Source organism: Mus caroli, unplaced genomic scaffold, assembly GCF_978045245.1.
Source record: "Mus caroli unplaced genomic scaffold, Mus_caroli_1 scaffold_16, whole genome shotgun sequence".
NCBI lineage: Eukaryota > Metazoa > Chordata > Mammalia > Rodentia > Muridae > Mus > Mus caroli.
The window spans coordinates 100,459,482-100,482,923 of record NW_028227271.1 but is presented as its reverse complement, the minus strand read 5'-3'; the positions used below and the strand labels follow the sequence as shown (position 1 = coordinate 100,482,923).

Sequence of the window (23,442 nt, the reverse complement as noted above, 5' to 3'; positions counted from 1 at the left end):
ACTCTCCTGACAAGGCTGTGTGAAAAGATTTAGATGTGTGCACAGAAACGGGTTGTGTGTTGATATTTCCGAATGTGTCTTAGTGCATCCTTTTTCTCTCTTCTCTCACCCCTCTCTCATCCCTATCATCCACATCCATGGCTCCCCTTCCCTCAGACTCTGGACTTTCTGTTTTGTTTCATGATCCATTTAATTCAACCAGGGTCACCTGTGTGACTATTAGATTGGAGGTATCCATTGGGACCTGGTGGAGCCAGCAGTGGGTACACAACTGAAGGCAGTGACTTCTTCTCTCCCTGTGAGAGCAAATAGTTCAGAAATGAGGGTTGGGCTTTGTGGGCCCTTCCCCATCCATACCTGACTATTGTCAGGGCCATGCTTATCAGTGTAGGAACATTCAGGAGCTGTGAGTTTGTGGTTACAATGGCTGTGTCTTCTCCATGGCATATCTTTTGACAGCCCTCCTTCCTGATTTCCTGCTTTTACATTCTTTCTGCCCCTTCCTCTGCAGTATTCCCTGAGCCTTAGAAGTAAGGCTGTATACTTTACCTTGCTCTCTTTCAAATTTCTTTAAGTGTGTGTGTGTGCGTGTGTATTCCTGAGACTATAATACAACCTGTTCAGTCTGAATAATGTTGCTGGTATGTATGTTTTCAGGGCTGATCTTTGGGTTGGATAACCAGTTGGCATGCGTACAGCAGTTATAAATGAATAAAAGTCATGCTAGTGGAGTGACTTATGGAGATGCTTAGGAACCGGCCTGACCAGGGCTCAATCCCTGGGTCCCACAGGGCAGCAGGAGAGAAATGAGTCCTGAGAATTGTCCTCTGACCACACACACACACACATTCAAAAATAAATAACATAAATTAAAAAATGCATGTATATAACTACTTTAAAAAGAATATAGCCATGCTTTAGAAGACACATGAACATGCTTGCACTCAAATTAACAGTGTAGATAAATGAAGATGTGGGTAGATAAGTTTGCTTCAGAAGAGAGTAATTTATAAGACTGCCTTAGAAGGGACCTGGGTCCCTTCCCATGACAGTTGTTCTAAGGGCTTTTAAATAAAATTATGCTTTGTACAGCTCTTAGCAAGCCAGAACTCCCCTCATTCATCTTAGAATTTCCTACACAGTGCTAACAATTATAGTAATAATAATAATTGTGAACACCCCCTGGCCCCCATGTATCATCAGTGGAAAATACCTTTTGGACGTCGTTGTGATTTACTACTCAGAAAACAAAGCCATGGGATGTTTATGTCTCTTTCATGCCCTCTACAGCTTTCCTCTATGACTGTCCGTCTACCTCACACAACTGGCAAGGATCTGATTGTGCCAGATGGGGAAGTTGTGTCTGGATGAGGTCTGGCTGTGTTGCGCATGTGCTAAAGCTTAGGGCTCATGCAGGCTGCCTAGGAGCCTGACTTTATAAGTCAGTTGTTGATGCTATGCAGTTATCTCTGGAGGGGTAGCAGCTCTGCCTCTTTTTCTAAGTGATTTGGAGAGAGCAGTAATAGTGATAATGGTGAGAGTTGATGTCGTGGGGCTGCCACTCTGTGCCAGGCTCTGAATGAGGACGTCACATACATGATCTCACTGAACCTCTGAGTCCTGCGTGCTGTCTAAAAGCCACTTCTAACCATGTCATGAAAGTGTTCCCCAAAGCGTTTCAGTTTTATGGTACTTTGGAAGAGGAGAAAACGTTTCCATTATTTAGAATCAAACCACCCCCCCCCCCCCCCGGCAGTAAATATTTCAGTATGATATAAATAGGCTTACTTTCTTCCCATACTTGAGCTGAAGTGGGGGATATCAATAAAAGCATTAGCTTTCAGCAGTCCTTGAGAGGTAGGCAGTGTGGCTGTGATGCACAGCCAGGGATGGCCAGACCTCTTTTGGCTCTGATGCATCTGTGAGCTTTTCCTGTATTCTCTGACCTCAGTGGTAGCTTTTCTTCCTTTCCTTAGCTACCTTACTTCATCGGAGGGAAGGATGGAGTGTTCTGAGACAGTGGACTTACTTTGGTCAGATGGCATTTAAGCACTTTTCCAGTGGCGACCATATGATGTTCTGAAGCCCTGGAGCAGAGTGAAAGTATACCACACAAGACAGGCAGCTTGGGTCTCACCAAGGCACTGATAGTGTAGCTAGTGTGCCAACTGAATGATTAAGGGTCTCATTCTGCAATTCTAGCTAGCCTAGAATTTGCTATATAGACTTTGGTGATCCTTCTGCCTCAGCATTCTGAGTTCTGGGATTACAGGCATTTGCTGCCACATCCAGCCAAATGTGAAGTTTTTTCCCCAAGTGTAATTTTTTAGAAGTCTTTCCAAGAAAGTCTTTAGGAAATAGTATTAAATGTGTTCAGAGGTATTCTTTGATTTCATGAAAGTAAGTGATTGGAAAGAAACTCACAGCTTATAGGAGCTAGAGAAAAAGATGGATGTTGTTCTGTGCTGGAATGTAACAAGGGAGGGTCAGGCTTAACGATAATAAGGAGTTAGGGAGGTCCTTTCTATATTGTTCACTTACTTTTATTTTAGATTTTCTCCCCAGAATTATTAAGATATAATTGGTGTCTTAGTTGGGGTTACTATTGCTGTGATAAAATACCATGACCACCACAACTTGGGGAGGAAAGGGTTTATTTGACTTATACTTCTATGTCACCATTCATCATCAAATGAAGTCAGGACAGGAACTGGAGCAGGCCAGGAACCTGGAGGCAGGAGCTGAAGCAGAGGCCATGGAGGAGGACAGCTTCCCTGTTTCCCACTGTTTGCTCAGCATCACCAGCTCAGGGATGACACCACCCACAATGGCCCTCCCCATCTATCATTAGTAAGAGCATGTCCTATAGGCTTGTATACAGTCTGATCTGATGGAGGCGTTGTCTCAATTAAGGCTTCCTCCTTCCCAGTGATTCTAGCTTGTGCCAAGTTGACACAGAGCTAGCCAACACAGTTGGCAAGTTAAAGTCAGCATATATCCAATGTTTCACGTTTGATGGGTTGATTTGATGCGTGTCTACGTTGTGAAATGACTGATTGACAAGATCAAGTTAATGACTGTTCATCCTTCCACAGCTGCCATCTGAGGTCTCCTTTCAGAAAGTGTTTCAAATGTGCCATGTGGTATGGGTGCCCATCGCCACTGTGTTGCATGTTAGATCTCAGCATGCTTTAGTCATTAACTGCAGGTTGTCAGTGTCTACAGCAGGAATGCTGAAGGGCACCCTACAGATCCTGGAGGGAACTTTGCCTATAGAGAATTTTCAAGCAGGAATCCCATAAGTGCTGATTCTTGTCACTTTTCAGGGAGAAAGCCAAACAGTGTCCGTGACAAAATACACCTCTTCTCAGGGCAGCCAGTGGCTACCTCACAAGCAAATGCGTTTTGGTTGCACTGTAGAGTCTTTCAGAAGCAGACACATCACAGACCTCTCTGTCCATTGTCATAATCTCAGAGATCTAATAGTTCCTTCCCTGCCTCCCTTCTTTCTCTTGTGTGTGCCTTTAGGAAAGGAAACAGTTACTGTCCTCCCAGGAGCCTCTTTCTTCTCCAGCGATGAGTCATTCGCCATGATTAGAGGGTATGTAATAACGGAGCTCCTTGAATCCACACGGGGTGGAGTGGGCTGACGCATCCCCCTGCGCCCGTGAGCAAGACTCTGAGGTGCAGTCCCATTGCCCACAGTCCCATTAAAACGACCAGGGTTTGTTCAGCCACAGAAAAGCTGTAAAATGATTCCCACTGAGGTCCGGGCACGGAAATATCCACCTCACTACTTTGAAAAGACCGCCCTGCATAGAGTTTGCATCTTTGTGCCAGCTTGATTAAAATGGCATTAAAAGGTATCCCCAACAGTTTCTTCAAACTGTGGGCTCATGTTGCAGCCACTGTTTGTCTTCCAAACAAGTTACACTCTCTCACTAAAGGAAACAAACTTCACTGTGCACACCTGTGTTTAGTTTGTTCCTGGAGACGATATAGGCTATAATTTTTTTTTGAAGAACCCTTAATGGTTATTTCTTTGTATCAGCTTAGAGCTGATCTATTTAGGAGCGGGAACCAGATGCATTTCAGGCCATAATATTGTTTTAACTGCTGGTGCTTTAAAAGCCAAGGAGATATAAAGCTTGTGAGGTTTGCTCTATACTTCTTGTTTCTTTCCTAGGGGACATGTCAATCTAACAATGTTAGGAGCCATGCAGGTTTCTAAGTATGGTGACCTGGCCAACTGGATGATACCTGTAAGTAGACATTCTTCCTTCTGAATTATGTTGGGTCAGAATACTTTCATAACATTAAGGAGGACCCTCAAATTGCTGTGTGTGTGCGCAATATAATCATCAAAAATGAAGAAATACATTCGTTTCTTGGTAGAATCAATTTTGATGAGACAAATTCTTAATCTGTAGTCCAGGCTGGCCCTGAATTCATAGCTTGGCTTCAGCTTCCTCAGTGCTGGGACCACAAATATGAGCCACCATACTTTGCCTAAATTTAATTTAGCAGTCCCGAGAAGTGCTCAGTGTTTACTGTGTCTTTGGGACCAATGACCAGAAATGTCACAGAGGCTTTTTCTCAAGAGAAACAGAAGATTGAGAAAATGGATTGGTTATCACCTCTTGAATATCAGAACTGACAAACATTTATTACAAGCAAGATTTAGAGTTGGAAAGAACAAGGATCGCTTCTTTGAAATTTTGTTGATTGTAGTTTAATCCTTGTTTTCTTATTTACAGTGATTAAGCATCCTTTCTTGATCGGTTGTATGACTCGATAGTCACATTGTCTTCCACTAGGGAATTTAAAACCTGTGGTGGTTAAGTATGCTTGCAGAAGGCAGCAGGTTTTCATTTAATGGTGCAGATCAAGGAGGAGGTCTCCGCATTAGCTTTGGAAAAAGGCTTACAGAATTTCTTTCCTTTGATTTTGGGCATGAAAAGGCTATTACAGTGAGATTACATGGAGGATACAGTGGATATGTGTTCCTGGGGTGAGCACACTGTGGCTGCTGGCTCAGGTTTGTGTGTGTGTGTGTCTGTGTGTGTGTTTCAGGTTTCCTATGTGTTGATCTGTAGCACTAGCTAAAAGGACTTCTGTTAAGTAACTAATATTGGTGCTCTATGATAATTTATTTTGGAATTTCTTACTTTTATTTCAAAGAAATTTTTGGACATGCTAGATTTACATAATTGATAGCTATGTTATAAATTGTGTTACATTGGCCTTGTTGATCTACTATTACCCGAAAAATTAAAATCTAATAGCGATTAAAGCGCTGGATCTCAAATTAGTGCATATTGGAGTCATCTCAAAGGTTAAAAAGTACTGCGGCTTGGCTTGGAGAGATGGCTCTATGGTTAAGAGCACTTGCTGCTCTTCCAGAGGACCTGAGTTTGGTTCCCAGCACCCAGGTAAGGTGGATCAGAACCAATTATAACTCTAGTTCCAGGGGATCTGTCACCCTCTTCTGGTCTGCACAGACACACATGTGGCATACATGCATATGGACATTCACATAAATAAAAATAATCTTAAAAACTGAGGCCAATTTTGCTTCCAGCCAAGCTTTTTCTAGTTTGATTAACCTCTGACATAGCCTGGCGTTGGCGTGGTGTATAGCAACTCGAGTGATTCCAGCCTGCAACTAGGTCAGGAAATGGAACACATTAAATAATTGTCACCCAGTCATTCATCATTAAAGCATATGGGAAAATACCATGGGACCATCTGTAGTAACAATTCTTAGAAGACTATGGCTTCTTTTGCTACCTGAGTTGTGATAAGATGAGTTATTCCAAGTCAGGTGTGGCTATAGTGATAGCAGTTTTTGGAGACTCTGCAGGAATCAGTGGTGTCCCAGCTATCACCCAGTGTGTCACAGTGACAAGTCACAGAGTGTGTTTTAGGATAGGAAATCAGAATGTATTCTACCTGCAAATTTCATAAGAAACCAAGGTGGCGTAGGAGAAGGCCCTTAGAAAAGCAGGACTGGGGTTCTTTCCCTGACGATATCATTTTCAGCAGTCTAATAGGTAGGTATCAGACTACTTGATACCTTAAACTTTTAGCATCAAAGCATTTTTGTTTTGATATTAAAATGGGAGTTTGAGACTAGAGTGTGATGCTCCTAACTTAGTAGTTGAGAAAAAGGACCCCATGGTGAGATGAATCCTAGTTGAGATCTGCTGTCATTTTTGAGCAATTATAACCTGATCAGCTGCCTGCTTTGGTTTTTCTGTAAAATAGGAATGATGTAGTGAAACCCGCTTTATAGGCCTATATAAAGGAACAGGGAAATACAGAATAAATGTCACAGAGCTTGACTCACAGTGTGTGGCAAGTGGATGGGCTATTATTTTGATAAGCTAAGAAGATGACCTGAGTGGAAGAGTTGGAATCTGGGCAGGGAAGGAACAAAAGCATTGACCCCAGAAAGGAGGAGCATTGAGCTGCACGAGTCTCTGTTTCTCAACCCTGTGGCTTGAAAGTCTGGCTCTTGTGAGGCTTCTGGATGGAGACTGTTCAGCAAGGAGCCTCCCTTTGGAGAACTTGGGCATCAGTAAACAGAGTCAAGACATGCACTGCTTGTTTTTATTATGCTTTAACATGCAGTGAGAGTGGAAGTTTTTACTGCCAACTGTACATTGCCATTAAAAAATAATAATTTCCAACGGAATGGTCCTGGGGAGTGCCGGATCATTATGAAATGACATTTGGTGAGCTGAGAAACTAAGCTTGCAAAGTGTTCTTTGATCTGGCCAGACATTTCTGGTCATGGGCGTTGGCAGCATCATTCATTTGTCTTTGACTTTTTTTAACTGATAACCCATTCTTGACCTCTTTGTACGTGGTGCATGGTATATATTGTTATCCTGTGTGACTCAGGGTGGTAAAGGCCATACATACAGTTGCCTTTTGAGATCAGTTTGTGCTCCGGCTCCACCCCTTACAAATGATAGGATCTGGGACACGTGTTTTCATTAGCAGTGAGTGATGGGAAACTTAGAAAGCACTGATCTCCATGGACCTGGCTCTCATGTCCATCTTCTTTAACGCTGTGCAGCGCAATATGAAAGAGAGATTACATGCCTAAAACTGAACTGACCCAACCAAGACATTGAATGCCACAGGAACGAGTAGAACCTGCTCAGCCTAGGTTTACAATTAGTCTAGGGCCAAACTCCTCATGCTTTCAGATACATGTCTTGCTTTTGTTGCTTGTTAAGATGTATTCTGCCCTCCTTTATGTAGTTTAGGAAGCAATCTATTGCTATTTCTTTCAAGGACTTAGGTAAATTTAATAAAGTATAGATATGTTTTTATTACAAAATCTGACAGTCAAGAAACTGGAAAGTTGAGCTTTATTTCATCGTTTTTCATTGACTTTTATCATTTCACTAAGCGTAATAATTTTCTCATTGGCTGTATGAGTCGTGAGCTCTCCGCACCAAGCTTCTGGCATCCGTCATTACTGTGTCAGAAGATAATAAACTCTGAGGCTTTAAAACAAGAAAATGGTGCAGATGTTATTTGTCTCGTCCTGTAATATCTTCTTGGTATGCAGTGTCGCTCTCGCGTACACAGATTTTTTTAACAGCTCTGCTCTGGGTATCCAAAAAGGGAAAATTTGACAACGGCAGTTCTCTCCTCCCCATCCCCTGATCAGTATGGTGATGGTGAAACCCCAGACGAGCTAAGAAAGCGGGGAAGGATGTGCAGCTGATTGGGTCTACATTTGGGTCTGCTCTGGTGCCTTCCTGATGCCTGTTTTTAGAAAACAGCTGGAGTAGATTGTTGACTTATGAAGGGATGCAGATGCTGATGGTCGTCTAGGAGAGCTGGTTGTGGAAAGAATAAAATAGCCGCCCAAAGAGCGGAGCTGTGTAATATGTGTGGCATTAGACAAGGAGGCCCTCACAGTGCATATGGACGTGTGTGGCATGAACATTCCTGAGGCAGAGGAGACATGCACATTGTGATGCTTGCTTTCCCTCATATTTTAAAGTCTTTGTGCATTTGAGAAGCATAGCCTGAAATATACACATATACATATACATATACATATGTGTGTGTGTGTGTGTTCGCGAGCGTGCACACACTTTCTGTGCCAATTAGAAATTTGACATTCTCATAATTTACATAGTGTGGGAGTGTAGTGGCCCAAGGCTTTCTTCCTGGATTATACTTTAGTTTCTGAGGCAGGGATTCTCATTGTAGCCAAAGCTTCTCATTCCCACTGGCCTAGCTAGCCAGCATACCTTGGAGATCCCCTGTCTCTGCCTCCCCAGGCTTCCACACTCACATGACCTTAAATGGATGCTGATGGTCTGACATTGCTTCTTCCTATTGTGTGGTTGGTCCTTTATCCACCGAACCATCATGCCAGCCCTATAAGTTATTTATCACAGCTCTTCACTGGGGTACTGTGCTTGTTTATACAAAAATAATTTTATCTCTCTGTGTGTATGCATGTCTGGAAAATATTATGTTTTTTAAAAGTTCCTTCCTTAAATTCAGTTTCAAGCCCTTTTAAGAATTTGATTGAATACTTTGTGTCTCTTCTGGTGTTAGAAGGCAGGCTCCTTTGCATAGAGGGAAGTCTGTTCCTTTGTCCTCTCTCCCTTCTTCCATCTCCCTCATTCTCACCCTCCTTCCTCTCCTCTCTTCTTTTTATGTACAGAAATGAAGCAGTGAATATGATGTTTGCAATAATATGTTTGGCTAATGATGCATTCTCGTGACTGCAATAGCCCCTTCTCATTAAACAGCTCACTTAAAAGGAGAAAAACATTGGAAATGATAAATGAGACCTCCGAGACACCCATTGTTAGTAATATGACGACTAATGGTTCTGCTGGAGTGACTTAGCAGGGAGCAAACCCACAGGGCTGATAGCAATGCGACCCAGCAGCTAAATGCTAATGACTCTTGGATGCTGAATTTTATTAAATCACTGAATTTGACATTCCTACTTGGTGAAATTGTCACTTCCTACTTTATTCATTTGGTGTAGAGACCATCTTGATGAACACTTTTTAAGTTTTTGGAAAGTAGTATTTATAACATGAAAACATCTGTTTAAGAAATTTCCACACTGTCTCTGAAATAGTCCTTTCAGACTTTTTAAGTATAAGGATTGTTATATAGATCACAATCCTGTTATCCAACCCTGCCAGTAAGGAATTGATTCTGTAATGTTCAGTTATGGATGGATGGAAAGACATATTGAATTTAGAGAACTTAAGAGACTGGTTCTTAGCTTGACTATGTGAGCTCATTCTCTACCCTTGGAGGCTGATGCTGATATACTTAGCATTACAGGAAGATGCATGCAATGTGTTTTCCCAAAGCACAGAACCATCTTTGAAAGCACATTGAGAAGTAGCTATCTCTGAAGTCACTGACCCTTCTAGACCTGAATTCTTTATTTTTAACATGTGATGGAGAGGATGACATTTACTGAGTAGATTTCATTGGGGCATTTTAAAAGTTACTTATTTTTAGTTTATGAGTGTTGGCTTGGATGTTGTATGTGTACCATGTGTGTGTGTGGTGCTGGCAGAGGCCAGAAGAGAGCATCAGATCCTATGGAACTGGGGTTATGTGGAGTTACTAGTTGTCTTGTGGGTGCTGGAAATCAAGCCTGGGTCCACTAAAGAGCAACCAGTGCTCTTAACGCCTGAGCCAGCTCTCCATGCCTGGAGCATCTCCCTTTTTGTATTCTGCATTTTATTAGCAGTGAGGAGGGACTTGTGAGCAGCATCAATATGATCTTCCAACTTACAGAATGCTATTTCTAGGATGAGGATGGTAAATGAGGAGGTGGAAAAGGGGGAGTCCTATTGATATGGCCCAGAGCACTAAGCATTGCACGTGTCTACTAGGAATGGTTTTGTGATAGTCTCCTTGGCCAGAAGGATCTGCCACTTACATGAGGTCACCCAGGTCTGCTCAGCTTATTCACAGCTCACTCTATTTTCATTATGCTTACATTTCATTATGTTTATTTTATAGATCTATGTCAATATTCTGAGCTAGATATTGCATCTAAGTTTCCAACTAGCTTGATAGTATATAAGAAAACTGCTTACTATTGATCTTATGCTTCACTGAATTCTTATTAGCTGCCCTAGTTTTGAATTAGTTTATATAGCTATCTTCACACAGGATTTTTCTCATGCAGTTACATTGTCTTTATTTAATATAATATCTAAAATATTGTGAGTGATTAATAATGATTAAAGATTTTACTTTACGGGAACAATTCAGAATTTTAATGTGCAGTGTACTTGAGGTTTTCCCTTTAATTTTTAAAAAAAAAATTAATTTCTAAGAGTTTTTCCCCCTGAACTCAGTTCCTCTGGAAGAGCAATTAGTGCTCTTAACCCTGAGCCATGTCTGCAGCCTCTGTGTTTGGAATAGTTTAACAGTCTTTCAACTGCAGAGAACAATTAATGAATAGGATTATGTATATATTAGATTATTCAAACAAATCTGTGTGAACACCAATAAAAATATGGTTTTGGTGGATATACTTGATTCCTAACTTTGTTACATACATTTGTAAATGCATCAAGCATAAACTTTGGCTCCATACAATCAGTTTTTGACATGATTTAGCTTTCTATTGCCTGTTTATTTTATTGCAATGCACAATATTTTTAAATAGCCAGAAACTGAAAACTTAATCTATAAATGAGCAGAACTAGCTACTTTAAATATTTTTTTCTCTTCTTCCCCACCCGATCCCCAAACTATCTGAGCAGTGCACTCTGGCGCTCACAGGTTTTTGTCAGCTAACAGGTTTCCACCCTGAACAGAACTGCTGCTCACGCGTATTGTTTTGGAGGAAATTTAATTTTCCCAAGTCACAGCTTTCAGGTTGGTGAAAGATGCACAGTTTGTTTGTAAGGACACTGGAAAGTTTTATAATTTGTGTCCTGAAGAATCTAACTTTTATTTTTAGAAACTGTCCAAGCTGAAGCTACGTAGGACATTTCCCGCCTTACTGTCTGCCTCTTAACTAAATTAATCAGCACCATCCAGCAGATTAGAAACACTAAGAAAGAAAAATAATGCAATAAGTCCAAGTTAATGGGTTCTCTAAAGTCGGAAGCATCTTGTCTTCTGTGGGGATTCAGTTACCTCTCTCTGGAAGTAGAAGAGATTCCACCCCATACCTTTCTCTCTCACTTGTTTTATAACCTTAGGTAGCTTAGTTACCTTTCCCATGTATTTTCTGAAAGATTCCAAAACTCCCGAAGGGAGGCACTTACTCAAGCCTCGGGTCAGCCGCGCACCCAAGAAGACACTGAGACCGGTACTTAAGATGTATAGGGAGTAAGATTTAATACAGCAACGACAAGAAAGCAAACAAAACAAACAAAAAGCACATATACCAGATATCTGGGGTCGGACCTCATGCAGCCTGCAAGGTGCAGAGGAGATCCGGCGATTAGCCCAAACTTTTCACAAGCTTTTATAGGAAGGAAGGCAAGGGGGGGGGGCAGGGCAGGGAAAATACAGGTTTTACGTCACTAAGTGATTCAGCCAAGGGTTTTTTTCAAAGTGCTTTTCGCAACGCATCCCACACTTTGGCCATGTACTTGATTCATTGGAACTGAGGTTTTTACTCACACCCTTATCTCAAAAATGTCCCTGGCACAGTCCTTAGTTGGGAGGGGTTGGACTGGGTTCGTTCCAGGAAACCCTTATCTCAGAAATGTCCCCGGAACAGTTTTCATTTGAGAGGGGGTCTGACTCTGGTGTGAGAGTTCAGAATGTACTCTGGGGTGAGAGTTCTGGTGGTCAGTAATTTTCCTCTTTCATTCCCCCCTTCTTTTAGTAAATAATTCTAATCTTAGAATTTCAGATACTGCATAATGCACCAAATGAAAGACTCTATTTTAACATGGGAACAAAAACAGAACAAGAAGCATTAGTAAACAGAACTAGGCAGGGGCCCTTTTAGCGAGGCTTGAGGGTCTGGGCACGATGTAGGTGCACGTAGATCAGATCTCTGGCTGGAACTGGTGAGATGTCCTTGGGGTACCCAGCTCGTTTACTGTCTCAGCTGTTGGGATCCCTGGAGCAATGTCGTCCGTGTACTCAGTCCAATTTTTCCCAGTTGTGACCAGACCACCTGCAAGCCTTTTAACTTAGCATACAGATCATTATTATAACAACATAGGTTTAAACACATTATTAAAAACAGTAATGGGCATAGGAGTTTCATAAAAGATAAAACTGAATCAAGAGGAAGTATTTCTAGTACGTTTAAGTAGGGCATAGGGAAGGAACACCAAGTCTGTGCCAGTCTCTACGATTAATTTAGTCAAGGTCTGTCATAGAGTTTTAAACTAATTTATTTTATCCTGAGCTCTGAGGTCTATACACACAATGTAATTTTTGACCTCTGAATACTTGGCCACACCCTGACTTACCTGGGCAACAAAGCAGGGCTATTATCTGACACTATTGCTTTTGGCACTCTGAACCTTGGAAAAATTTTCTTCAATAATCTTCTTGATGACTATGTGAGCAGTCTCATTTATCCATTTTGAGAACGTTTTTTCTCAGTAAAGTTTATTTCTCAGTTGATTATTGCTCTTTGGGATGCCTGTTTGGCGGTTAGATCTGCCATCCGATTTCTTTTGTTCACAGCATCTTAGGTCTTTTTCTGCAGATGTCAACAGCTTTCTTTGTCTGTATATTGTTCCATACAGTGGCAAAAGCATACCTGCTGTCAGTGTAGACTTTTATAAAGCTTGTATCAAAGCCACAAGTTTAGCTTTTTGGGCTGAAGTCCCTTTAGGGAGGCTGCTGGCCTAGATCACTTGCTTTTTGTCCACCGCTGCACTGCTGTCCCCGCCTTCCGCTTACCTTTAACCATGAGGCTACTGCCGTCCGTGTACCAGCTCAAACTCTCAGGCCAAGGCTGATCTGATCTTTACTTGCCGAGGTAAGTAGCCCCCTCTGTTGGTAGATGGCCCCATGGATATGAGCTGCTTTTCATCAACTACTGCTGCTCCTGTGACAAAGCTGCTGCCATCTGTGTACCAGGCAGGCACACCTGGCCAAGGCTGATCAGTCAGATCTCTTCTTGTTCCAGTTTCCTCAGCCAGGACATCAGCACATTGATGTACAGGAGTGGAGTCATCTGCCAAGGAGCAGTAAACTCTGGTAGTGGGTATAGTCACATGCTGACCCAGAGTAAGCTTGTCAGCGTCTTTAACAAGCAGGGCTGCCTTTATGCTGTCAAAGGCTTTTTGGTGTTTTTCAGTCCAGGTGAATGGGACTTTTTCTTTCTGCAAAAGCCCGCCGTCCCCAGAAACTCACGTACTTGGCGCGGGGTGGTGGGGGTTGGGATCAGCATCACAGTCTTTTTTCTGGCCTCGGTGAGCCACCGCTTTTCGTCGTCTCGGCACCTCGGTACGACATAACTGAGCTTTACTCCAACTCACCCAGTCCATTCAGGAGCTTCTAGGAGGGCCAGAATTTCTTCTTTGTCTTTGATGTCTCTGCCTTTAGCCAACCGCAGGGCTTGGGTTAGTGCCAAGAGTTCATGTTTTCCAGAGCATTAGTCAGCCATCGGTCAGGGGGCTGAACCACACTTTTAGGGCATGTGCCAAGTTTTGTCTCAGAGTCAGTTTATCTGCGTCCTTGACCAGAAGCCACTTATGTGCAGACAAGCAGGTCATCTTACAGTCACCAGGTCTAATTTTCACAAGTATGCCACCGTGGGTCTTTTTCAGGGTCCCAATCTCTGAGTAAGAACCTCTTTGGCAATACTTTTGTTCTCAGTCACATCTAGGAGTCCCAAAGTTAGGGACAACATTAGGGCAGTCTCAATAGCATCTAAGGCCATCCAAGGTTGTTCTTTTTATTTTTTATACGAAGGGCTGTTTATCTTTTTAATTCAGCAAAACCTGGAATCCACAGTCTGCAAAGGCCTGCAGTGTCCAGGAACCTTTTAAACTTGCTTTGCACTGGTCAGTGGAGGAATATGAAACACAGTCTCTCTTTAGCTGCTTTTAACAGGTAGACCACCAGTCTCTTTTAAGGACTCAGCTTCTGTGTTAGCACCCCTTCTGCTTTTTCTTTACTTTCAGCCACAAACATGTGAAGGGTTTGGTCATGAGGGGGGGCTCCTCTTCTTTTTGTTAGGGCAGTCTCTCACTCAGTGCTCTTTTTCTTTAACAGATAACAGTAAACACTTTGATCTTCAGCCAAAAGCTTGCTTTTGTTGCCGGGTACTAAGTTTTCTAGCTTCCCTGACTTTTGTGGCCGGCATTTCATTTCTCTTATCTTTTTTAGAAAATTTTCTGGCTCCTTATTTCTTACAGATCATCTCTAAATGCTAGTATTATTAGCAAGTCTCACTTTGCTAGGTTCTAGTCTTTGTCATTTATCTCTCTTTGCTCCTATTTCTTAACTGCAATGGAGATCTCATATAATGTTTCTCTTTCTATCTATATATATATCTCTTTGTGTCTCTTCCCTGTCCTTGCTTACTTTGAATGTTATCTAATTATTACATCTATATTCTGTCACTTAACTTTTTTCATAGTTTACCTCTTTTTACTGTTAGGTCAGATTGTCAGAGACGAGACCTCATCAGAGCCTGGCAGTTAGGTGCTCCTTACCTTGTATGTCTCCCTCACCGGAGCTTAAAACAAACTCACACAGCTCAGGGCAGTGCCTGAGAAGAGAAAACACATGGGGCAGAGAAGGGAGTGCAGTTCTCACATCAGACCACTGATATTTCAAAATGAACACAATTTTTTTCTGTTTACAAGAGACAGGATACAGGGGACAGGAGAATGAGCCTCTCTCCCACCCAGGAGGCAGGCAAAGGCTGAAAACAGATCCTTTGATGTGAAGAGCCCAGCGCCGAGTCTCTGCTGCGCGCCGGAATGCGGTGTAAACTCCTGGGAGTGGCAAACAAACGCTGGCAGGCAGAGGCAGCAATTTAACTATTTAACTACCTGATAGATTCCTGGTGCTCTCTGCACTGTCTTTGGGGAGGGAGCACGCAGCCAGGCCGGCACAAGGGAGCGCAGGTAGACTCTGGGGGGGGGACCAAAAGAGGGACGCTGTAGTCGGCCCCTCCCCAGCTGTGGCAGGCTTCACGGCCACTCCGGGACTGGCAGGCGGGGGCCGGCAGGCCGCTGCACTCACTATCAGCATTTTACAACTCATTCGCAGGGCACAGACAGCCTCTGCTTCTGCCGTGCCTGCAGAAGCCAGAACCTCAGCGCCACTGCTGCTATCAAAGCCCTACCCGCGCTGCCAAAGCCGGAAATTCTTAGCCCAGCTCTGCATTTCAGAGCTCTTTTGAGCAGTCTGGGACTCACCAGCACTGAGTTTTTTTTCCTTTTAAAACCATTGATGACAAATTCTGTCCTGACGTCAGTCCAAGTCTACAGTCGACAAAGGGTTAACACACACACACACACACACAGTCTGTCACGTGACAAAAACTACAAACAAGCACACCCGTCCACATCAAACACTATTTTCTGACGGGGTCGGATTCCACATTGACTCCTTTTCCTGATAGGGGTGGAATTCCACATCCACTCCCGCTCTGGCAGAGAGAACACTCTCTCTCTCTCACTCTGCCAGGCAACAGCCAGGTCTTTTTGACTGTTCTGTACCCTGGGCACTCCTTCCAGGGTCTCCCTTGGAACATCTTTTTGGGGTGCAGATTGTGAGGCCATAGACAGCCGTCCTCTCACAGCCACTGCCAGAATAAACCCACAATCTCAGAATACACAAATGCAGCAGTTCCACACCTACACACCCAGCAGATTGTCCCATTTCTAGAATAATGGCAGACACGACAAAAGCAGACACGAGACTGAGACAAAAAGAAAAAACCAAAGCACGAGGTGGGACTCGAACCCACGATCTCGCAACCTGAAGCACGAGGTGGGACTCGAACCCACGATCTCGCACAGAGGCACGAGGTGGGACTCGAACCCACGATCTCGCAACCTGAAGCACGAGGTGGGACTCGAACCCACGATCTCGCACAGAGGCACGAGGTGGGACTCGAACCCACGATCTCGCACCCTGAAGCACGAGGTGGGACTCGAACCCACGATCTCGCACAGAGGCACGAGGTGGGACTCGAACCCACGATCTCGCAACCTGAAGCACGAGGTGGGACTCGAACCCACGATCTCGCACAGAGGGGTCCACTAAGCGTCCTTAGTCCTCCCCTATCTCACCTGGGACGTCTCCCAGGGGCAGATCGGACGGTGGGCACCTGAGCACGTCTACTCTTACCCACTTCGCATTCCCTCCCGGAGTGCGATCTCTGGTGCTCTTACTGAGCACAGAGCGTCACGCAAAACCAGAACAGCGATCGCTCATACAGAATGGCCTTCCTGGCCTCTCAGAAATTAACAGAACACAGACACCAGACCAAAGCAGAACAGTAAATCTTACTTCTGAGTGGGTCCAGGACTTCTGGGTAGACGCGCTGATTCCCGGCCAATGCACCAAATGAAAGATTCCAAAACTCCCGAAGGGAGGCACTTACTCAAGCCTCGGGTCAGCCGCGCACCCAAGAAGACACTGAGACCGGTACTTAAGATGTATAGGGAGTAAGATTTAATACAGCAACGACAAGAAAGCAAACAAAACAAACAAAAAGCACATATACCAGATATCTGGGGTCGGACCTCATGCAGCCTGCAAGGTGCAGAGGAGATCCGGCGATTAGCCCAAACTTTTCACAAGCTTTTATAGGAAGGAAGGCAAGGGGGGGGCAGGGCAGGGAAAATACAGGTTTTACGTCACTAAGTGATTCAGCCAAGGGTTTTTTTCAAAGTGCTTTTCGCAACGCATCCCACACTTTGGCCATGTACTTGATTCATTGGAACTGAGGTTTTTACTCACACCCTTATCTCAAAAATGTCCCTGGCACAGTCCTTAGTTGGGAGGGGTTGGACTGGGTTCGTTCCAGGAAACCCTTATCTCAGAAATGTCCCCGGAACAGTTTTCATTTGAGAGGGGGTCTGACTCTGGTGTGAGAGTTCAGAATGTACTCTGGGGTGAGAGTTCTGGTGGTCAGTAATTTTCCTCTTTCATTTCTTTTTTAATAAAGGAATATAAGTACTCCAAGAGCTATTTATTGTTTTATCTTACTTTTGTGATTATAATTACATTTCCTTCTAATAGGGAGTTACCTTTTTAAAATAAAGATTATTGAATGATGTATGATAGGAACAAAATAAATTATAACAGACAAATAAATTTGGATAACAAAAGAGCAACAGTCCATTGTAAGTTGTACAGCAGTTACACTCATATATTTTTTTTCTTATAAAAACAACATTTAATTTGGGGCTGGCTTACAAGTTCAGAGGTTCAGTTCATTATCATCAAGGTGGGAGCCTGGCAGTATCCAGGCAGGCATGGTGCAGGAGGAGCTGAGAGTTCTACATCTTCATCCAAAGGCTGCTAGTGCAAGACTGACTTCCAGGCAATTTATGCCCACACCCACAGTGACACACCTACTCCAACAAGGTCACACCTATTTCAACAAGGCCACACCTCCAAATGGTGCCAATCTCTAGTCCAAGAATATACAAACCATCACATTCCATTCCCTGGCCCCCATAGACTTGTTCAAACACATGAATCTATGGGGGAGCGGGGCATACTTAAACATAGCATAATGCAAAATGCATTTAGTCTAACTTTCAAAGTCCTCATAGTCTGTAGCACTCTCAGCAATGTTGAAAGTCTAAGGTCTCTTCTGAGATTCATCCAATCACTTAACTGTAATCCTCAAAGAAAGACAGGAAACCAGCTGGGCAAATTCCAAACTCTGCATCTCCACGGCTGATGTCAAAGTGGTCTTCAGATCTCCACTCCTATTTCATCTTTGTTGACTGCAACAAACTGCTTTCTCCTGGGCTGGTTCCACTCCCTGTTAGCAGCTTTCCTCAGCATGTATCCCATGGATCTGGCATCTTTAAACATCTTTGCATCTCCAAGGCAATTTCAATTTTACAGGTTCTTGTTTCAGTGTCTGGGATTCCACTTGATCTTCTGGGCTCCTTCTAAGGGCTGGCATCACTTCTCCAGCTCTGCCCTCTGTAGCACTCTAAGCTCAGGTTAATCCACTCCACTATGGCTGCTGTTCTTGGTGATCATCCCATGGTACTGACATCTCCATTACCCTGGGGTGTTCCACTCCAATTGCCTCTCATAGGCTCTCTTCATGGTGCCAAGCCTCAAATCCTTTGCATGACCTCTTCAGTCCTGGGCCATCAACTACAACTGAGGCTGCACCTTCACCAAAGGCCTTCCATGGCCTCTCACAGAGCCAAGCCTCAGCTGCTCTTCTTAACCCCTTCATGCTTTCAAAACCAGTATCACCTTAGTGACTCTTTCCCATTATCAAGTACAGCTGCAGCAGGAGGTACAACCTTGGCTATCTCTGGAACACGGCTTCTATATGCTCTCAGAAAACACTTCCCAGACGATTTCACTTCAGTGATGCTGGTCTCTTCTTAATCACTGCTAATTTCTTAGCTCCAGCTAACCAGCATCGATTGTCCAAGTAGTCCCTTCTATTATTCACTCTAAAGCCAGAGCCACATGGTTGAAACTGCAGAGTTCTGCTGCTTGCAGGAGCTGGAACATGCCCTCCTTGTTCTATTTAATTATCACCAGCTTTCTGTTCTCCAACTCCTTCACTACCTAAGATTGGCTAGCCTGGATCTTGCTCTGTATATTGACCTTGAACACAGAGATCAGCATGCCTGTCTCCTGGGATTAAAGGTGTGTACCACCATGCCTGGATCTAAATTTAGCTGGGTAGGATCTTGCTCCAAGGTCCCACTCCCTTAATCTGTTATCTCCTAGAACACAAGATTTTGCTCTATTTCACTTCCTCGTACCCCTTTAATCTTGAACCATAGATTTTATATTTTTCCTTTCTAAGCTTGCTATGCTTGTTCAAACTTCTCTTCATAAGACTTAACCAGAGAACAAAGTCTCTGCTGGGCTTTTTGAAACTTCCTTTGACAATGCAATTAATCTGAGTCTCTTCACCTTAGACTCAGGCAGACTTTTCAGACAAGGGCAAAAAGTAGCCACATTCTTCACCAAAATACCACAAAAACAGTCTTTATGCCACATTCTGAAATTCTTCTCCTTTGTAATCTCTTAGGCCAGGTCAACACCGATCAAATTACTCCCAGCAACAAAGTCTTCCATATTCCTACTAGGATGACCCATTAAGCCCCATTTAAAGCATTCTACTGCGTTCCAAATCCAAAGTCCCAAAATCTACATTCTTTCAAATAAAAGCATGGTTAGGCCAATCACAGCAATACCCCAGTTCCTGGTACCAACTTCTGTCTTAGTTAGGGTTTTACTGCTGTGAACAGACACCATGACCAAGACAAGTCTTATAAAAACAACATTTAATTTGGGACTGGCTTACAAGTTCAGAGGTTCAGTCCATTATCATCAAGGTGGGAGCATGGCAGTATCCAGGCAGGCATGGCGCAGGCAGAGCCAAGAGTTCTACATCTTCATCCAAAGGCTGCTAGTGGAAGGCTGACCATATTCTTTTAAATACTGATGATAGTGTACTTTATTTTAGAAGGTCTTGATTAGAGTTTGGTTTACAAAAGCTTTTTCAGAATTTAAGATGCCTAGCACTGGGACAAACTGATCAAAAGGACAATTTGGATGGCAACATTCCTTATAAGAATGAAAAGAAAAAAACCAAACCCAGAGCTCATATTTTCAGTTCTCAGAATTGTCTGTTTATGTTTATTGAGGAACCCCAGTGAGTGCTGGTGGCCACTCTATTGTTAAATGTTGACTTCAGCCAAGGAATAAAGTCCAACTATTGCTGCAGAGCAGATCTTATCTTAGTAGAAAGCATAGATTAACTGTCACAAATGTGCTTGTTCTTAGAGTTAGATATTTCTTTTTTTTTCTTTCTTTTTTTTTTTTTTTTTTTTCTTTTTGGTTTTTTGAGACAGAGTTTCTCTGTATAGCCCTGGCTGTCCTGGAGCTCACTTTGTAGACCAGGCTGGCCTCGAACTCAGATATCCGCCTGCCTCTGCCTCCCGAGTGCTGGGATTAAAGGCATGTGCCACCACACCTAGCTATAGAGTCAAGAGTTTTCTAAAGCTGTCTGAAGAGTCATCAGGACAGCCTCCTAGAGGGGAAAATTTGCCCACCACATTTCTGTTTTGTTTTCCATTTGATGGGAAAATAGACAGAACCACAGGAACACACAATGTATAGGATTTAATTTTTAAAAAAAAATTTACACAATTCCTTTCCATTCCTCCTTCCCCTTCTCAAATGAAGGCCCCCCCCCCCAACACACACATACACACAAATCTATACACATCCTCTCCCACTAAGGTCAGAAAAAGCAGTCCATTTTGGGCAGGGGGTGGGGGGATCCACAGACAAGCAGAAAGGTAACAGACTCTGCGACAGTCCAGTTGTTGGGGGACCTACATGAAGACCAAGCTGCTCATCTGCTACATATGTACGGGGGGACCTAGGTTCAGTCTGTGCTCGCTCTTTGATTGGTGTGATTCAGTCTCTAGGAGCTTGGAGGGGTCTAGGACTTGTGTGAGGGGTACTAGGAGGAGAAGAAGGGCTGAGGATGGCTTGTAAAGGGAATAAATAAATAGATGGCTCAATGAGTTAAAAAAAAAAAAGTGGAGTTCACAGCTTAGCTGCTCACTTAAAGCATAATAGTAAGGCATAACTTGCTAGAACTCTTAAGCATTTCTCAGCTCAAAGACCTGGAATTCAGTCTGTCTTAGAATGTGGACAATGCCAAGAATAGTGACCATGACTTTATCCTAGTATCCTAAGTACTTAGCTCACAACAGATACTCATTTACAGTAGATAGAAAAATATATATAAAGGGATATAAGGCATACAACCCAAAAAATAAATTTTTAAAAATTAGGATAAATCTAGATTTACAAGAAAGCATCAGAGGTAGTCTGGAGTTTGCTCTCATTGTTACAATCAGGTCCTACCATGGTTTGGGCTGTATTTGTCAGCACTGAGGAGCACACACAAACACATTTCTGTTATATAGACATAGTCTCCCCACACCCCCACTAATGTCCTCTTCCTGTTCAAGATTCAATTCAGGGTGTTATATTGTATTTCCTTCTTTTTTAATTTTAATAGACTAATGCCTTTTCATGTTCATTGGTTATCCTGTTGTGTTCTTTAGTCCATGACAGTTTCTATCAGTCCTCTTTTCATGACCTTTTCGGTCTTCAGAAATACCGACCCACTGCACTGTAGAATGACCCCAATAAGAGTTGGTCTGATATTTTTAATATAGTTGATCTCGTATTAGAGTAGAATCATAGTCATCAAAGTAAGCAGTGGATAGGAAAAGGTTGACTAATGAGAACTTAACTACAGTTAGATTGGAGTGAGAAAAACCTTATGCTATTCACAGAACCATGACTGTATATCGCAATATTACACTATACCTACGAAGCTAGGAAGGATTTTGAAAACCTTTGTCCTAAAAGAAAAAAAAAAAAGATAAGACAGATGGTTTGAGAAGGCAGACTTGCTTAAACAGAATTACACATGTAATATGGGCATGTTTTTAAGTATCATGTTACTCCAGTGATATGGACAACTAGGTTGGGTTTAGTTTTGTTTGGTGGCAGGGTCTTACGATATAGCCCTATCCTGTCTGGAACTCATTTTGTGGATGAGGCTGACCTAAAACTTGCAGTCATCTTTTTCCATTCCCCAGCTGCTGGAATTAGTGGCATGTGCCACCGACCCAATTAAAAAGAAGTTCAGCTGATAAAAGACACAATCCTGGGTAGGTAGAAGCAAATGACATCACATGGCACACTGCATTCATTGTTTCCAGGGTTGCTCACTATTAAATACTATTTCCCCTCTTTCCTGCTTTATTCTCTAAAAGCAGTTCGGTTTACCTAGCCTCTTTCCAGGGTCAAAGGAGAGTAAGTGCTACCTTTTGAGGGGAATGAATAATCATAAGGAGAATACATACAGACTCTTTAAATCATTTAGAATTTCCTGGTAGGAGCATCACCTATTGATGGCAAATCCCTTCTACCCATACCCAAGGTTAGGATGGTTAGATGACACAGGGTTTCTAGAGAAGGAGTCATGATTAGATGGACATTGCTTAAATAAAACGGTCCCTCTTGAGGGAAGACTACGGCTATGTATCAATAGCCAATAACTGCAGTATCAATACCTATGATTTAATCAATTACACCTACATAGTGAGACTTTCACAAAAGCCCTAGATGGTGACATCTGAGACAGGGATATAATACAGCAATGAAGGAGGTATACCTGGCACAGAGGCTCTGAACTCCATGTGCCATGCCTTGCTCTGGGCATCCCTTTCATTTGGTCAGTCTTAGGGTGAATCTTTGATAATGAACAGCAAGCAGTAAGTCAGATGCTTTCCAGGATTTGGTTACCTACTCTAGTCCTACCTGAGGGGGAGTTGTGGGAGCTGATGATGTCATAGGTGGGCCATCAGAAATGTTGGGAGCTACTATTTGCAATAATTGTCTTTTGAGGAATGAGAAGGCCACTCTTGTGGAGCTAAGTTCCTTTCTTGTGGGTCTACACTATCACAAGATGTTTAAAGTCAGAAGTGTATTGAATTGGTGAGCCCAGTGTGGCTTGTGATAAAACTGTGGTATTTATGTCCTTGCTTTATATGCTCTAAGTATCCTTGCTGGGAGCTCTTTCAGTTTGGCTGGCACTTGGATCCCTTTGGTACCCTCACATTTTTTTATCTTTTCATTTTCCACTGAGTGCTTCCTCATATTCTGGTACTACAAAAGATGCTTATGTCATTGAACAGTCATTATTTCTTCAAGTGGTCTGATCCCTTGTATTGAAAGAGTGGCTTTTAGAAAGTAAGATGTGGGGGCTAGTTGTGTTTACTGCTGCAAGGACCAGGTTTTCACTGCTTCTAGGCCTTTCGGTTCACAGGCATGTGTGAATCCCTACGGCCTCATGTGAAGGGTTTTGAAGAATTAAGAACAACATCCCATTTTCAACCTTGTCACTGAATGCCTGTGACTCTAATTTCCCAAAGCAATCCTTTGAACCAGGCTTAAGATCTTTATTTCTACTTCCTTCTGCCTGCTTTGAAGAAGGGCCATTCTTAGTTTATAGCAGCACACTTGGTTCCAAAGTCTACAAAGGAGAACATGGATGTCTGATTTCCAAGAGTGGCCATTGCTGATGATGTCAGGACCCCTGGCCCTTCGCACATCAACTCAGGGATTCTATATTCTTTTAATACTTCAAAAAAGAAGAAGAAGAAGAAGGAGAAGGAGAAGGAGAAGGAGAAAAGGAGAAGAAGAAGAAGAAGAAGAAGAAGAAGA

General features: G+C 42.9%; 1 protein-coding gene across 1 annotated transcript in view; it reads left to right on the top strand.

Moving 5' to 3' along the window:
- Positions 1-23,442, top strand: part of Oxct1 (3-oxoacid CoA-transferase 1) — a 130,558-nt gene that overhangs the window by 69,725 nt on the left and 37,391 nt on the right. Inside the window, exons 12-13 of the mRNA XM_021182934.3 lie at positions 3,529-3,601; positions 4,187-4,262. Coding sequence (XP_021038593.1) covers positions 3,529-3,601; positions 4,187-4,262 — 149 coding nt within the window. The remainder of the gene's footprint in view (positions 1-3,528; positions 3,602-4,186; positions 4,263-23,442) is intronic.